Genomic DNA, 18,388 nt, shown 5'->3' with positions numbered 1-18,388 from the left:
CTCTAAATCAGTGGTGAGAGATTTGGACACACAGGTTGACAGCAACCTTACTTTTGATCATCATGTCTCCGTGGTGGTAAGGAAGGCCTTCTGCATTGCTCACCTTATAACCAAGGGCATAGCTTTCAGAACAAAAGAGGTTATAGCACCCCTGTACTCGTCCCTCATCAGGCTAATAACAGAGTACAATGCTTCCTTTGGTATATACCTAAACAGGCACCTGCAGCAACTGGAAAGACCTCAAAGATTCCTCACAAAGAAAATTCAGGGTCTTCAGCACATGTCTTACTCGGACCAACTGAAATCACAGTCACTATACTGTGTATTGTATAGACTACTCAGAGGTGACCTGTGCCTTGCATACAGAGCACCCTCTTATCCTGCCTTAATAGAAATGCTGCACATTCCTAAGTCAAATTGTACGTGATTCACTCACTCTAGGAACATTAACCTAGCATGTGACATGAATTGGACTTGCTGGAAAGACAGATATGTCTCCTAGAAATTGCCTCTCCTCTGGAATAAACTTCCTTTACAGGTTAACCAGAGCCCCTCATTAACCCTTTTTAATGTAACTTGGATGACTGGATGGGAAACTGCAAATTCACTCCAGGAGTTTCACCTGTATCCCTCCTGGATAGGGGCATTCGGTGCTGATTTAGATCTGCTTATAACATAGACCATATCTCTAGACTCTTCAGGGAACAAAGGTTGAACTTAGCTAGGCTTGTAAGGGCCCTAGGGCCATTAGCCTAGTAACCTCCTATGAACCTATTTCATGAGGATGTGTAGCAGGTGTTAAATGGGGCAAGGCCTGCTACTAGAAAATCCTATATTGGTCAGTGGAAGTGATTTTTTAGTTGGTGCCTAAACAATAACCATGGATCTATCAGGGATTTTGTACTACTGGTGCTCAAATACTTGTGTGGGTTACTTTTCTGTAGCCTTGCATATTCTTCTTTAAAGGTTCATCTTGTGGCCATTTCAGCATGGCTGCCCATGGATTCTCCTCTTTCTTCTCAGTTTGTTGTGAAAATGTTTCTGTAAGGAGTTTTACATATGAAACCTACTTGTAAATAGGTTGCTTCAATTTGGGATGTCAACTATGTGCTGGAGAAATTGACTGTTACCATTTGAACCTGCCCATAAAGTTGATTTATGGTTCTTAACTTTGAACACTGTACTTATCATTGCTCTGACATTTGCAAGAAGAGTATCTGAGTTGTAACTACTCATAGTGGGCTAACCCTATCTCATTTTTCACAGGGATGGGGTCTCTCTTAACAAAAAACCCTCATTCAGTGCAATATTTATAAAAGACATACACACCTCTAGGCTGGTCAAACAGTATGATACTCATGAAATACTCCAGGTGTAGTTAACAATTGACAAAACCCCTATTGAAATCATAGCTAGCTACAGGCCTCCAACTCAGACTCAAGATGCCTACTCCACCTACCTGGACCTCTTTGAATCTATAAAGATTCAGTGCTTTACCCTGATACTGGGCAACTTAACTATCCAACCACAGAGTGGAAGAAATACTCATGCCAAAACACAAATGCCCAGAGATTTCTTGATTTTTGTCAATGCAAATGCCTTGGACCAGTTGGTTAACACCCCCACAAGAGGTGAAAATATCTTGAACTTGGTATTTACCAGCATGAGTAGCCACTGCAGCATCCCTACAGTGTCATCATCCCTGGTAAGGTCCGACCACAGAGCAGTCATTTTCAAAGTCACCATCTCCCCCAACCCCCTAGCTATGGTCAAACAAAAAAACTTCTCCAAAGCTGATTACAACCTCCTAAGGGAAGGTATAAAACAGCTTCACAGCCCCCCTCCCCCTCCACAGAAACTGGCAAATATGTCCAAACTTACACCAAAGCACTATATAATCATGTATATATCTGCATGGAATCAGGAATACCAGACAGGACAAAGTCATTCTCCTCAAGGAAGAGTAAACTTGTCTGGTGGACATCTGCACTAAATAAACACTCTAATAAAAAGAAAAAAAATTGCTGTCCAGGACCAAGAAGGAGTGGGTGTCTAATTGGAAGCAATCTCTCCTTAGCCTGAATAAATAAATAAGAGCACTAGTGAAATCCTCCAAAGCAAACTTCGAGTCCAAACTGACCACATCCACTAAAGACTGTCATAAGGCTTTCCTCACATATGTTCCCAGTCTCAAGGGAAACACCCAGATCTGCTCAGAACTGGTGGTCAAGGACACCACATACACAAACCCTGTAGATCTAGCCAACCTGCTGGCAGACAGTTTCAGTGAAAACTTCACTCCCCTGTCCTCCCATCAGTAAAACAGGACATACCCAGTACCTGCCCCCCTCCCCTTATCTCCAGGGAGCAAGTCATCACTGCCCTCTCAAAGGCAAAAAATACAGCCTCCATGGGACCTGATAACATCCCAGGCTGCATCCTACATGAACTCAGGCAGGAACTTGCAGCACCATTAGGCACTTTATTCAGCCAAAGCCTGAGTACCAGCTTCATCCTAGCTGAGTGGAGGACAGCTATTGTCATCCTTTTGCACAAAGGTGGGAGCATCCACCGATCCAGAAAATTATAGCCCCATCAGCCTAACTAGTCTTATCTGCAAGGTCATGGAGTGGATTATCATGGACCTCATTAACAAGGACATTGGCAACCTCCAGACACTTGATCCCACACCGTTTGGTTTTGTCAAGAGGAGGTCATGCCTGTTAAATTTGGTCAGCTTCTTTGAGAAAGTCACCAAGGCCATAGATGAGAGTAAGACGGTGCACACCCCGCCTACCTTGACCTGGCCAAGGCCTTTGATACCATTCCCCACCCAGGTATAATAGATAAACTCTCTCAACTAGGCATCAATCCATATGTTACCAGATGGGCAGCAAACTGGCTCACTGATAGAACCCACCTAGTGAAAATAAGGGAAGCCACCTCAAGTAGTAGACCTGTAACAAGCTGTGTACCCCACGAATCGGTCTTAGGGCCTCTGCTGTTTGGGATATACTTCTCACAGGTGCAGGCCAAATCTAGTGGGTTATGACTGACCAAGTTTGCAGATGACTGCAAGCTGGGTGCTGTCATCAATTCCCCTAATGATGTGGATATCCTCCAAGAGGGTCACTAAGGACACAGTCAGTCATAAGGAACTTGGGAACCCAGGTTGATAGCAAACTGACTTTTGGCCACCATTTTGCCTCTGTTGTACAGAAAGCTTTCTACATGTCCCACCTCATTAGTAAGGGTATCTCATCCAGGGACAAGGTGGTCATAACGTCCCTGTATTCTTCCCTTATAAGACCGATTATTGAATACAGTGCCCCTTTCAGCATGTACCTCACAAAGCACATGCAGCAGCTGGAGAGACCACAGAGATTCCTCACCCAGAGAATCCAGGACCTCATACATCTACCCTGCACAGATAGGCTAAAAGATCTATCCCTCTACTCAGTCTCCTACAGACTCCTCAGAGGTGACCTCTGTCTGGCATACAAAGCAATCTCAGACCCCGGCCTGATGGGACTGCTGCATATTCGCAAGTCAAGCTCCACTCGAGTAACCCACATGCGAGACCTCAACCTGGTCTGTGACATCAATCGGACTTGTTGGCAGGACAGATTTGTATCCCAGAGAACTCCCCCTTTTGTGGAATAGACTCCCTCTCCATGTAAAGCAGAGTACCTCATTAAACCTTTTTAAGCACAACCTGGATAACTGGATGGGGAACAGAGAATACACCCCTGGGATTCCACCTATATTACTGCTGGACAGAAGCATAGGGTGCTGACTTGTTGGAACATGGACTTTATTCTTGGGTAGGCTTGTAAGGGCCACAGGGCCAATAGCCTAGTAACTTCCTGTGATTCATACACAGACTTATTTCAGAGTTTATATTGAATCAAGCCATCAGCCTTCTAGTTTTCTACCCTAAAAAATGGATAGAAATGATTCTGCTTACTCTGAAAGAAAATAGGCTGCTCAGTTACTATTGTGACAGAACTAAGCCCTTTAAAAAAGATGACCAGTTATTTATTTCTTATAGACAGACCATTTCCAGATGGTTGTCCTTAGCAATTATTTTTTGTTGTTCTCACTATGGCAAACCAATTCCAGGCAGTATCGAGGCAGATATTACTAGAGCCTTTTCTAAATTGGTAGCATGTTATTCCCACTACAGCAAATTCGTTCCAGATTGAGGCACGTATTACTAGAGCCTTTTTCTAAATTGGTCGCATGTTATTCCCACTATGGCAAATTAATTTCAGGCAGTATCAAGGCACATATTAGAGCTTTTTCTAAATTGATGGCACGTTATTCCCACTATGGCAAATCCATTCCTGGCAGTATCAGGGCACATATTACTGGAGCTTTTTCTAAACTGATAGCATGTTTTCCCACTACAGCAAATTTATTCCAGGTAATATCGAGGCACACATTACTAGAGCATTTTCTAAATTGATAGCATGTTATTCCCACTATGGCAAATCCATTCCAGGCAGTATTAAGGCACATATTACTAGAGCCTTTTTCTAAACTGATAGCATGCTGGAAAGGGATGGACAATCTATAAGCATTCTGCAGCCACTATGTGGTTCTCTACACATACTTTTTACAAAGCATTACAACCTGATTCTTTTTCTAGGTCCACGTCACACTTTCTAGGGCCATTCTCCAGGGGCTGTTGGATCATTATTCTTCCTCCACCCAGGATGGATAGCCTTTGGTAATCAATCCGTATAGCCTAAGGGCTACTGCAGCAATGGGAGTGATGAACATAGTACAGTTGTGTAAGTGGCACTTAACCAAAACAGTAAATGTTTGAATTCTTCACTGCTGCAGGTAGCCACTCCCACCCTCCATCCCACTACTGTTGTACATAGTTGTAGTTTTTTTGTTGTTTAATGTGCGCTTGAGAACTACCTTTGCTGTTCTTTTTACATTAAGAAATTCCAGGATCAGACATCTTGTGGCATAAAGTGTTTACCTGGTCTCTCTGAGTTGGGAAGCACTGCTAGTCATTTGTTTAGTGTGTACTTGATAGCTACTTTTTCTGTGCTTTTACATTAACAAATTCCAGTGTTAGACATTTTGTGGCAAAATATGTTTACATGGGCTCTCCGAGTTTGGAAGCACTGCAGGAAAAAGTTATTTATTGGCTAGAGGGCATATGTTTTTTCTGTACTGTAAATCATTTTCAGCTTATCTACTGTTAGGGAGGGTGAGGACATCCAGGGTGTCCATCTCAGTATTCAGTTTTCTCTGGAAACTAAGAACTTAAGTGCTGTCCTGATAGCAAGGGTGACATGGCTGCTGTAAGGCTGCATTGCTTCTGTGACTGAGTAGTAGTCCAGTGTTAAACCCACAGAGCTACCCATGGAGCTGAGGCAATTAGCAGTGCCCTGTATAGTAGTAAACACCTAGACAATAAAATTTGCCAGTTAAGTTAGGATTAGATCCAAAACCTGTTAACAGTGTGACATTGTGTAGACGTAAGCTTAGAGCAGCTGGCTTGCACATCAAAAAGCCCTACCATATCCTAGTATTATATAATATCCTGCCTTAACCCCAGAAAACTACCTAAGAGTCTCCTGTTAAAACACAATCCTTAATCCTAAGCAACCAACCCTGTTACAGGACCGGACAACATGGATATGCAATTTCCAAGTGTCCCTCTGGTCAGCTTGGCAGATTTGGACATGCTAAGGCAATGTAGCAGTTGTCTCATTTTGTCAAACAGCCAGTTAATCATGAAAGAAAATAATACGGTATGCAAGAAAGTAAATATACCACTTCCTTGGAGGCAAAAATCTCGCATACAGTGAGGTTGTCAGGAATACCCACATTACATCCCTCACACATACTGTTCAGAATACACACACACACACACACACACACACACACAAACACAAATGATCAATTTTAATAAGTGGCTTAGTTTCTGGTGTCATTCCAGGGGGATCTAATATCTGTCAGCATGGGAGAACATGGTCAAAAGACCATGTCAGTTTGCCAAGTATGGGTTGCACATCTTCTTCCTACGCTTCCAGATTTTGGCTAAAACTTTGCCCGCCCCCTTTAAGCCTTTTTTAGGCAACCTCAAGGTGTTGCTGCTCAGTGCTCTGAGAGTAAACAAAAATCTCCACATCTTTCAAGCCATCCTCATTCTGGAGAATGTAGGCATCTATGCTGTGACCAGGACTTTGTTTAAAGCAATAGAAGGTATTCCAAAACTGCAAGGCTGCAGTGCATTACACACATTTGGACCAGCAACAGGGTGTTTTGATCTATGTTAGCAACAAACATACCTCCAGGTTCGATAAACAGGGTGATACCGTGAAGCTCATCTACGTGCAAGTCATCAGAGGTAAGGTCCCTCACCATGTCATGGCTAGCTGTAGATCACCATCTATACCCCTAGAGTCTCTCAACTCTCAACCAACCTATTAGAGGCACTCACCATCCAACCAAACACCCTATATATGACTTTAACTACCTTTGTATAGACTGTGATGTGTGCACTGTCCCAAACTCACATGCATTACACTTTATGGACATTATTAATATAATCTCCCTGAAAGAGGTAGTGCATGCTCCAACCAGAAGCTCAAACATACTGGATCCGGTACTGACCAACATGGACAGGACCCAAGAAGTCAGGATTGGTGAGACCACCATCACCAAGAGACCGGTCACCAGCAGAGTACCCCAGTGCTTCATGCTGGGCCTGCTTCCATTTGGCATCTACTTCTTGGATGTCAAGGCTGATATTCAAGACCTCTGGCTCACCAGGTTTGCAGATGACTGTAAATTGGGAGCTATTATAGATTCCCCCAAGACACAACCATCTTGCAGGTGGGTTTAACACAGACAAATAGTGCCAAAGCCATGGCCTAAAACTCAATGCCAAAAATTGCATTATAATGCTCTTTGGGACACTGTCAGTGCAAGTTAATTGCTCCATCGATAAAACACCCCTAAGAGTCGATCAAGAAGGCAGGGATCTGGGAACATATGCCTTTGACCATCATGTAGCTAAGATAATAAGAAAATCATTCTATGTCTCCCAACTTATAGGTAAAGGAATGGCATCCAGGTCCAAGGAAATTATGGTACCGCTCTACCTGGCCCTTATCAGACCTCTCATTGCATACAGTGGCCCCTTTGGCATGTGTTTAACCAGACATTTGCAAAAATTGAAATGTCCACAAAGGTCTCTCACCAGTAGAATTCAAGACATGAATACCCTGTCCTACACAGATAACCTTAAGGCTCTGTCTCTGTATTCCATTTCCTACAGGCTGCTGAGAGTGGTCTTTGCCTGGCTTGCTGGGCTTCCTCAGACTTGGTCCTGATGGATGTGCTGCACATGCACAGTACAAACAACACCAGAAACATTAGAGCCAGTGATATGAACTTCGCTTGTAACATAATCAGAACATGATGGAAATACAGGTATGTGTAAGAAAGGATCCCTGTACTAAGGAAAAGGCTCCCCATTCATGTAAAACACAGTTCATCCCTGACTCTATTCAATAAAAACCTCAACAATTTGGATGAGTAATCGTAAATTTACCCCGGTCTGGCTCCTATGTACCTGATGGACAGAGGCTGTCGATAAGAAAAGTGTTATCCTAACTACCACCACCTACAAATCCTTAGCTACCTGCCTACTAACATGCCGTCCTCTATGATACTTGGGACCCAAACTGCATTGCCACCTATTTGTTTTTTTTTAAGACTATTTGAAAATCAAATCGATTGTCCAGTAGCCTGGAAAACACTGTGCAAACAAAAAAAGAAACAGACTGACCGAGTTTGTTAACTCAGCAGATTTGCTATGTTTTTTTTTTTTTTTTTGTTTTTTGTTTTTTGTTTTCCAGAAAAGCCTAGTAAATTGGCAGAAAGAAGGCATTGCAAACAGAAAAATAAGGCATTCCCCTCATCTGACATGGCGATGATGTCATGAAATGGGTAGAAAGTGTGGGTGGGAGACTGGAGGGGTGATAGGGTTGTGGGAGATGCAAGGAGTGTGGCCTTGGTCCAGTTTTGGCCACAACGAAAGGTGGCAACCCTAGACCCAAATGGTTTGGGGTGTGCAATTAAGTTTGCAAGGGCCCTAGTGGTTGTTAGCCTATTAACAACCTATGAACCTATACAGTAAAGTTATGATTGTTACTACTATAAATGTTGGGATTTTTAGTTGGCTAGTTCAAGGTTGTTAGGCTGCTCTCTCTTTGTGCTGGAAGAAAGTCTTGAAGAAAGATTTACACTGAATGCTGAGTACCTGCCTTGGGAGTAGCCAGTCATCAGTCAGAGTAAAGGAGTGGGGGGAGCCAGTGCTTTTTGAAGCTGGCCAGTTGTTGTTTCCTAGACAACAACCCATGTAGCCTAAGGGATCTTGTAGCAGTGAGGAATTTGAACATCTACTGTTATGGGTAATTGCAACATGTCCTTCTATTCCCATGTTGCAGTATTCATATTGTGGGATTTCCAGCCCTCAGGTGACCCGATGTCAGCTCCTATACAAAAGCTTAAGCCTGGCTGCCGTAGGTACGTGGGACGTCACACATAGGGCCATAAACCATGGAGTATAAATGTGACATTGGCACACACAGACCTCAGAACGTTTGAGCCACAGACGACGATAGCTTCAACCGCTTCGCTCCTACGTCTGAAGACTTTGAAAAGATAAGTGCCCCATTGGGGTTTGCCTTGTTTACTCTTGCTTAAGCTTTAGCTTGGTTGCTGTAGTTTTTCTATTAGCCAATGTCGGAGAAAAAGAGTAAATGCAGTTGCAGGCGCTGGAATCCACACAAAGACTCCCATGACCGCTGTTTCTTTTGCCTAGGTAGAGAGCATGACCATAAGGCCTGCTCTATTTGTCAATCCTTTGTACTCAAGACCTTACACAGCCGTCTGGCCACGTTAAATCTGTATTTAGAAAATCAAAGGCTTAAACACCTCAGACTTAGGATGGATCCTGAGTTGGCTGCCCAAGCCGAATGACCTAGGAAGAAGGCCAAGGTCTGCAAGCCTTCTCCAGATGCCGCTCCGCCTTCGGATGTTCCGCCGACTGCCATTCTAGGGGCCAAGGGACACCCGATTACTCCGGTGGTTCCTCTGGAAGAGGCTGTGTCAGTAGCTACGGAGAGCATGTCAGCGGAGTTGATACAGACGTTGGACATAACCAACGTCGAGGGGGAACCATTGCTTGATCAGCCAGCTAAGACTTCTCCTACTCCAGTGCAGGCCTCGGTTTCCCTACCTACCTGGATTCCCACTCCTACAAAAAGGAAACAAAAAATGAAACACTTGCGCTCGATGCCTCAAGCAGTCCCAGATTGGGAATCCTTCAATTTTTCTTTGATGCAGGCCTTTATGGCACTTAGGCCTACAGGCCCTACTCCCACCAGCATTCATGTGTGGAGTCCTAGGCCGGCCTCTGCTTCCTCCCTGCCTTTAACTACTACTCAGCAAGCAGTTACTCAAGATGACCCTGACCAGTCTTACTCCTCCTCTAAGGAACCTGTCTCCCATGTCTCTCAGATTGCCTCTCCCATAGACTATTATTCCCCTGACGAGGAATCTATTGAAGGGGACTCCCTACCTGAGGCTGTTTCATTTGGGGAGACTATTTCAAAAACAAGAGAGTATTTCAAGTGGGATACTTCCTTAGTTTCTGAAACCCAAAAGAGATACTTTGAGCTTCTTCCAGCTTGACTGTTCCTCACCTTCAGCCATCCCTCCAGTGCTCCCAGCCTTCTTGGATGCCCTCAGTTCTGTTTCCAAGAACCCAGACTCTCATTCTCCTGCCCCTAAAAGGTCAGATAGAGTTTACAAATTACCTGATGATTACAAATTCCTAGTAAGCCCCCCCCGGCCGACCCAGCAGTTATTGCAGTATCCCCAAACAGACAGTCTAGGCAATTGCCTTCTGGTTCTCTATCTACTGTCATCAGATAAGGACAGCAAAGCTATGAACAGAATGGGAAAACAGCTATACACCTCCTCCACCCTAGCTTTCAGGGTTATAAATTACCAAACACATATGGTGAAGTATGCCCTAGACCTGGTTTCTCAGGCCACCACTTTATTGGCTTCCACCCCGGACTGTCCAGCCAAATCAGACATTACCTCCAAACTGTCCCTTGCCACACAAGTAGCTAGACACTCTTATCTGTTGCAGTTATGACGCAGTAGAATCAGCTGACAGATCTGCTGCCACTGCATTGGCCTTGTGCAGATACTCCTGGCTCAGATTACAGCCTCTGCCAGATGATTTTAAAGCCAGAATCATGGATGCTCCTCTGGACAGCAACCTTTAAATGCTGCAGAGCTTTTCAAAAACTTGCAAGAAAAAAGCAAGGAGCTGCAGGTCATTAAGCACTTGCTGGTGTCCCCGGTGCCCAGATACTACATGAACTACCCAGCCAAAACATCCTTTGTCAGAAGGGCCCCTTCCACCTCTCACCCTTTTACTGCCGGCCCATGTAGGGGACCTCGGAGACAACCTTATCCCAGACCCCCTCAATCCCCCCCCCAACAAACAGTCCTTTCAGATAGAGGGGGACATTCCTCTGCATGACTGACCTGCCCAAGTGCCCCTGTCCGCTCACCTTACCTATGCCTTCCCTTCTGGAAAACCATCAGTTCAGATCTGTGGGTTCTTTCCATCATCCAAAACAGATATTTTCTATCCTGGAAAGAAAAACCTACACCAAAAAAGATACTTGCCCTCCCAAAAATCAACTCCCTCTACTTCCTCCCATCCTGCAGGAACTTCTCTCCCAAGGAACCATAGAACCAGTTCCCTCAGGACAGGAGGGACTAGGCTTCTACTCCTGCTTTTTCTTAGTCCCAAAAAAGGATGGCCCCTGGAGGACCTATCCTGAACTTCTCATACCTAAACCTGTTCCTACAGGTCCCCCCCTTCAAAATCTTTTACCCCTCATCTCATCTCATCTCAAGCCTTCATGGTCACTCTAGACCTAAAAGATGCACACTTGCACATCCCAGTCACACCCTCCCACAGGAGATTCCTGCGCTTCTCTAGGCCCTCTTCTCATTTTCAATTTACTGCTTTGCCCTTTGGCATGTATACGGCACCCAGAGTTTTTACCAAGTGCTTAGCCCCAGCCGTTGCACATTGCGTAACCAAGGGAGTACAAATCTACCCTTACTTGGACGACATTCTCATTTTGGCAGAATCAGAGTCCACCCTTCTTACCCATCTCCAATTCACCATGTCCCTACTGCACAAACTGGGTTTTACCCTCAACCTTCAAAAATCCTCTCTCCTCCCACAACAGGACAAGGTTTTCCTTGGATGCAGAATCAGAACAGATCTAATGAGATCCTTCCTCCCTCCAGACAAAATACAGTCCCTCTCCTCCCATTTTCTAAGCCTATTGACAGAATCGCACCTGACTGTAAGACAGTTTCTGCAAACTATAGGTCTCATGGCTGCCACCATTTCCATGCTCCCACTAGCAAGGATGTGCATGAGGAAATTCTAGTGGTACTTAAAGAATGTTTGGTCTCAGAGCCAACAGCCTCTAGACAAACCCATCCCCCTTCTGCCCTGCTTAAAAATAGAGCTGAAGTGTTAGATTCAGCAGGTTTCCAGCAACCAGGGAATTCCTCTGCAGCTCCCTCCCACTACTCCGTTTATTCCCACAGATGCATCAGACCTAGGGTGAGGAGCAACCCTGCAGGGCTACAGAGTACAGCAGTGCTGGTCCTCTGCCCTGCAAAAATAACACATCAATGTCAGGGAAATGACTGCTGTCCTGCTAGCTTTAAACGTTTTCCTTCCATCCTGCAACGAGGGATACTCCACATTGTGACAGACAACACTACTGTCATGTGGTACCTAAACAAACAAGGAGGGACAAAGGCATACCAGTTATGTCGGATACCCCTGCAAATCTGGGAAATCGCAGCAAAACATGGCCTCTTCCTGAAAGCTTCATACATCCTCTCTCAGGAAAACAAGCAAGTGGACTTGCTTAACAGAACCTCCTCTCTGCAACACAAATGGATGTTGCACAGGGATACCTTTCTACACATAGTCCACCAGTGGGGCACAGCTCAAGTGGATCTGTTTGCCTCCCCTCAGAATAGACAACTAAACAAATTTTGCAGCAGGACTCACTCACCACTAGCCCCAAGAGTGGATGCCTTCAGCTTTACATGGAAGGGAATGTTCCTATACGCCTTCCCTCCCTTTCCTCTAATTCAGAGAGTCCTTCTGAAAATCAAGAAGGAGCAACCAAAAATCTTGCTGGTGATGCCCTATTGGCCAAGGCAACACTGGTTCCCCTTTCTGCTTTCCCTTGCCAAGGGCAGTCATCACAAGTTCCCCCACAAGGTGGACCTACTAACGCAGCAACAGGATCCCGCCTTCACCCACAACTGTCTTTACTGCACCTAACTTTTTGGGTGATCAACTTTTAATCCCTTTTAGACAACACTAATCAGAAGACATGCTATCAGTCCTGAGGGAGGCTAGGAAACCAACTACTAGAAAAAAAATATTTGTCTGTATGGCAGAGATTCTCGAAATGGTGTTCTCTTAGAGACAAGGACCCATTTCTGGCAGATCCACCCCTTGCCCTGAACTATACTAGTGAACTCATTAAGGAGGGACTATCTTACGCTTCTGTCAAGGTCCATCTTTCTGCCATTTCTGCATGCTTGCCTTTACAGCTACCTCTTTTTTCCAGAGTGGATGTAAAACTTTTCCTGAGAGGGGTCTTGCACATCAGACCACCAAGAAAACCCATCCCTCCTCCCTGGGACTTCAGCTTTTCTGCTGGAAAAGCTTACCCTACCCCCTTTTAAGCCCACCAGCACAGCTTCTCTTCAAATGTGCACATGGAAAACCATTCTATTAGTGGCCATTGCCTCTGCTAGAAGAGTGCCTGAATTATAGGCCCTGATGGCTTGCCCTCCTTAAATCACCTTTCACAATGACAGATTGACCCTACACACAAACGCCTCCTTTATGCCCAAAGTAGTAAATGAACCATCCTTAAACCAGTCTATTCACCTACCCACCTTCTCCCCCTCCCCTACTAACTCTGCAGAGAGGATTCCTTGGATGTACATAGACAACTGAGATTCTACTTGGACAAAACTAATTCCTTGAGAAAATCTGGCCAACTGTTCATTTCCTTCCATCCCATGGCTTTGGGAAAGGCAGTCTCCAAACAAACTATCTCCTCCTGGATCAGGAAATCCATCTTCTTTTGCTACTGTCATCATCACAAACCATTGCCTCAAGGAGTGCGAGCACATTCTACCAGAGGCATGGCTACCTTAAAGGCCTTCATGAAAGGGCTAGATACAGCCTCCAACGTGGAAGCAGCCACCTGGTCTACAGTCCATACTTTTACTAAGCACTACAAGCTCAACCACATCTGTAGAGCCAGGGCAGGATTTGCCAGGCAATCCTGCAGGGATTCTTGAAATCGTCTACCTCTGCCACCTCCCAACATTCCTCCTAGCTGTGGTACTCTCCCACATTATGAATACTGCAACATGGGAATAGAAGGATATAGAATAGTTGTGTAAAATCTTACCATAACCATAGATGTCCTTCTCTTCCATGTTGTAGTATTCCATTCCACCCTCCAACCCCCTGGTATCCTCAGTCTTCTCCGATGTATCCCCTTCCTACAGGCCAGTCTTTCTACAGCCCTGCAGGGACATTTGCTTTTGCTTCTCCTTGGCCTTATAGTCTCATCTCTGGGCTTCAATCTGAGGTCTGTGCATGCCGATGTCACATATATACTCCATGGGTTTATGGCCCTACGTGTGATGTTTCACGCACCTACGGCAGACAGACTTAAGCTTTTGTATAGGAGCAGATGTCGGGTTACCTGAGGGCTGGAAATCCCATAGTATGAATACTGCAACATGGAAGAGAAGGACATCTATGGTTATGGTAAGATTTTACACAACTATTCTTTACACAAATGTGCTTTCACCAAGTCATAAAACTGTGTCAGTCCAGATGAGCAAGACCATTGCTATGTGAAGTCATACTGTTGACCATTAGCGAAGTAGTTGTCATCCAGGAATTTCAGCAGCTTGCCCTTCAGAATTTTTTTCTTGACCATCTTTAACTTTACTGTACTGTACTGGTATGCCACTGGTGGTAGTGGTTTTGTGTGTGCATCTCAGGTGTTGATTATAATTAGTAAGGGATGTAATGGGAAAATGTATGGGGCTTTGTTTCAATGCAATTTTTTTTTGGGGGGGGGGTATGCCCAACTAGGTCAGTATTTCATGTTTGCGTCTTCTATTTATTGGTTAGATATACTTGTTCATTTATTATTTACTATTTGGTAACCAAGTAGGTGGACTGATCAAGTGAACCTTTTCAGCCATGACCCTGGCTCAGAGACAATAAACAGTGAAAGTAAACTTAAGTTACACACTTCATCTATGAAAAGTGTGTTGGGTTTATTTATTTGAAAAACTTTAGAAGGTCTGTGTATACTTATTATACAGTTTTTGTAAAAGTAGGATGTGCAGTTCTTATACATTTCTAATTAAGAAGATGGGTTATATTACATTTGGTTTTATCAGTTTACATGGGTTTTGATACAGTTTGGCCATATGACATAGCATCATAAAAGATTACAACTGAATTTCCTTGAAAAAAAAAACACTCAAATGGATATGAGTAAAAAATTGAGATTACAGGGAGAACTTGTTTGCTTAGTTTAGTTAGATCAGTTCTGTTAGATAAAGCAGTTAAGGTAAAACGTGTTTTTTTGGTGTAGGAATGTAGCACAGTTTAATAGTTAAATATTTCTTCGTAATTTTCTACTCTTTTTCATATTTACAGAACAGTCTTTTTGTGGTATTCTTTTTACTTGTTTTTTTTTTACTTGATGCTGTTACTTGTCCTAAATGACTATTGTATGTCCTGATTATTTCATATAATATTGCATTACTTAAATTTTATTTTCTGTAACTAGGTTGTAGCTGAAGGAAGGCCATGGAACTTAAAACAAAATAACTTTACCTGTGTTGGGGGGGGTTTGTCTGTGAAACATACATTAGTCAGTATAATCAACATGGAAAAGCATACAAACTGTGTCAGATTTAGTGAGTCAGGTTGTAAAGAATATTTTTTACGTCTGTCTGGCTAACTGAATATATATATTTTTTCTTTATGCATTAGGGAATTCCCACTTTGGTGTACAGGCAGGATCGGAATTATGAGAACATGTTTAAAGATCTGAAGGCAAAAGTAGATCAGGTGAGTACACTACCAAAATATTGCCAGTGTGCTTTATTGCATATTATGTTTTAAATCCTCTTAAGGAAGCAGTGGTTAAGTGGATTAATTATTAGAAACTGAAAGTTGACGGCCACTTGGCTGGCAGGTCTGAAGAAGCAGAATGTCCACCTGTGCCACTGGCAGTTTGAGTTTTCCTTGCCTTGTGAGTGTCGAGGGATGACATCAATGGGGGAGGAATGATACCGCAAGTTTAAGCTTATCTTCTGTTAGAGAGGGTGAGGACATCCAGGGAATCCATCCCAGTATTAAATTTTTCTCTGGAAACTAAGGACTTAAGTGCTGTCCAGATAACAAGGGTGACATGGCTTCTGTAAGGCTGCATTGCTAATGTGAGTGAGTAGTAGTCCAGTGCTAAACCCACTCTGCACCAGCAGCATTTTTAGTGGTTGGCAGAGAAATGAAATGGCAGGACCATAGGAAAAAAAAACTCTGCAAGTATGATAGTTGCAGTGCTTCCTCCATTAAATAAGATCGACACCCACAGACTCAAAAAAACATGTTTAAATCATTGTTAGTTTTTTTTCCCTACATTTTAACACCACTCCAGAGCTATTTACAGGTTTTTTTTTTAAATATTTTTATACATAATTTTTGAGTCTGACCACATGCGGTCTGGCATTTTGAAGTAATTCTGATTCTTTAGTCTGCCTCTACATATCCCAAAATGCAGTGCTCGTCTGTAAAAAGTTACATCATGCAGGCCTCTTTCTTCCTAAAGCGCCTGCCACTGCATTGATTTTACATACATACACTGCTGTCTTTCAGTCAGTGAGTTTTAAGTAGCATTCATACCGTTCAATGACTACTTAAAACACAAACAGTGCAAATGCCACAGAACAGACTTTCAAATTGCTTTTTACTGCTGCTTCTTTTTAGAATGGCTAAACTGCATTTTTTTTGTGAAGCCTGGATTGTACTACTATGACTCATCTCCCATTTCCCTTCACACCTAACATCCCTAGCTGTCAAAGTGCTAGGGGTAATTTGAGCTGTTACCTGCTGTGATTGACAGCTCACAGCAGTTGACTTGACAAATGTACTGTTTCCTTGTTCTAGCCTTTACTTTCTGTATGGATAGGGGAAGGACAAGGGAGCTTTGACATCACAGCATGGATGGGTTTTTAGGACAGTCATGGTAATGTCAGTTTGGGGAGGCAACTGGCCAGAAAACTTCCTGTATTCAGTGGCCTTGATGACATCAGTGAATTTGAGACTGCAGCAGGGGCGGGATAAAAGTTTTTTGAAAGTGAAACCACCACAGTACAGTAAGATACTGTGCTAGTAGAGAGAAACAGTCAATTTAAAAATATCTCAAATGCTGTGTTGTTTATTCTTAATGCAGACAATAAATAGGGAGAAAAAGGACAGAGAAGTTGAGCATTTAATAATAGAATCCCATTGTTGTCCTTTAAGGATGATAAGTGGAAGTACAGTGGGTAGTCAGAAACTGATCAAATGTTTAAAAAACATAAATCACTTTGTATTTTTAGCCATTTCACATATAAAGTTGCCGTCCTTTTTTCCAAGCTTGTTTCTGTTTTGTATGTATTAATGTCATTGATACATTGTTTAACTTAAAAAGTGACACAATGTAAGCATTTATTGTGATATAGTAAACAATCTTGAAAATTGGAAATGTTCACACCAAAAACAGACTTCTGTGTAATTTTTTGTAATTTAGTAAAATTCCCGATGTTCTTCATTCCCTCCTGCAGCAGTATAATTTAGACTATAAGGGTTATTTCCCTACCCAAGAAATAACAGCTGGCCAGTTTCACAAACCTCTGTCTTCCTGACTGTGAGGAAAATGCAATTTCTTTCCTCATTTGGAGGAATTCTCTTTTATTTAGACAATAGACCGTATCAATGAGATATTTTTTAGGGGAACAGATAGACATTCCTCCTGAAATGAGGAGATTTTATGATTGGTTACAAATTGATATTTCTCATTCTTTACCCATTCCCAGATTGGAAAGAGGGATTGGATTCACTGATGTTCTCTATGATGATATAACTATTTGATAAATGGACAGTTGATGCTTATAAGTGTTTGAAGATTAACCATTCACTGTTACCTTCAGTCAGTAAACATAAACCCAAATAATATCATCTGCAAATAGAGCCATTTTTCTTGACTATCATACTACTTATATCCTTGAATTTCTGAGTCCCTTATTCTCTTTACCAGTGGTTCTAAATATAATGCAAATATCAAAAGGGAAAGAGATCACCTTTGCCTGGTTCCTCTGTTCAAGCCAAAATAATTAGAGATGACCCCACCCACTTTCTCACCTCTAATCCCTCATATATCTTCCCAATCAACCTTATCATTTTATCAGGGAATGGGAATGGTTCCATTGCCCTGATCATAAAGTCCCACCTTAATCTGTCAAATGCTTTCTCTGCACCAAGACTCACAAGCAATGGACTTCCGAGATGGCTGTACATTGAGTAACAGCTTTATTCTACCTCATCCAGTGTGAAAACAGAAACTTAACAGAGAAGTCGAGTAGACATTTGTGGTAAATTTCAGTAACTGGCTATTAAGTGTACTGCCTGTATGCCATGAAAAAAGAAATGCAGAGCACCTGGAAAAATGAGCTACAAAAAGTGAGGAAGAAGCATTGACTGGGCAAAGTTCTGCAGCTGTTCAGCAAAAAGCACTGCAAACTCCAGACATGACTTCCAGTACCCTACAAGAAAAGATGTAAGACAATTGCACATAGACCTGTTAAAAATAAATGAAACACTGATGGAGTATATCAGCACAAACAAAAGGCTAGAAAAATTGGAAGACTCTTTAAACAGATACTCAGATGAGCTGATAAAGTTGCAAAAAGCAAAGGCTGAAAGGAACAAAAGACTGGCTGAATATGAGACTGCTCAAGAAGAGATGTTTCAAAAAATAATAGAATTAGAGCACATAGGGAAAACCTGAGATTTTCTGCTGTACCAGAGAAGCTGGATGGACTACATTAATTTCATGAAAGCACAAATAAGCAACTGGGCTGGTATTCCACAGCAGGAGTTGTTAGTTGAAAGAGCACATCATATGTATGCTTG

General features: G+C 42.9%; 1 protein-coding gene across 1 annotated transcript in view; it reads left to right on the top strand.

The window, feature by feature from the left end:
- Window positions 1–18,388, top strand: part of RNF213 (ring finger protein 213) — a gene marked incomplete in the record, with an annotated part of 2,890,576 nt that overhangs the window by 2,734,271 nt on the left and 137,917 nt on the right. Inside the window, 1 exon segment of the mRNA XM_044069632.1 lies at window positions 15,206–15,283. Coding sequence (XP_043925567.1) covers window positions 15,206–15,283 — 78 coding nt within the window.

The sequence above is a fragment of the Protopterus annectens genome, chromosome 4.part0 (genome assembly GCF_019279795.1).
Source record: "Protopterus annectens isolate FY-2018-M chromosome 4.part0, PAN1.0, whole genome shotgun sequence".
Classification (NCBI taxonomy): Eukaryota; Metazoa; Chordata; order Ceratodontiformes; family Protopteridae; genus Protopterus; species Protopterus annectens.
The sequence above is the reverse complement of the archived record's forward strand: the minus strand, read 5'-3'. Positions and strand labels throughout refer to the sequence as shown.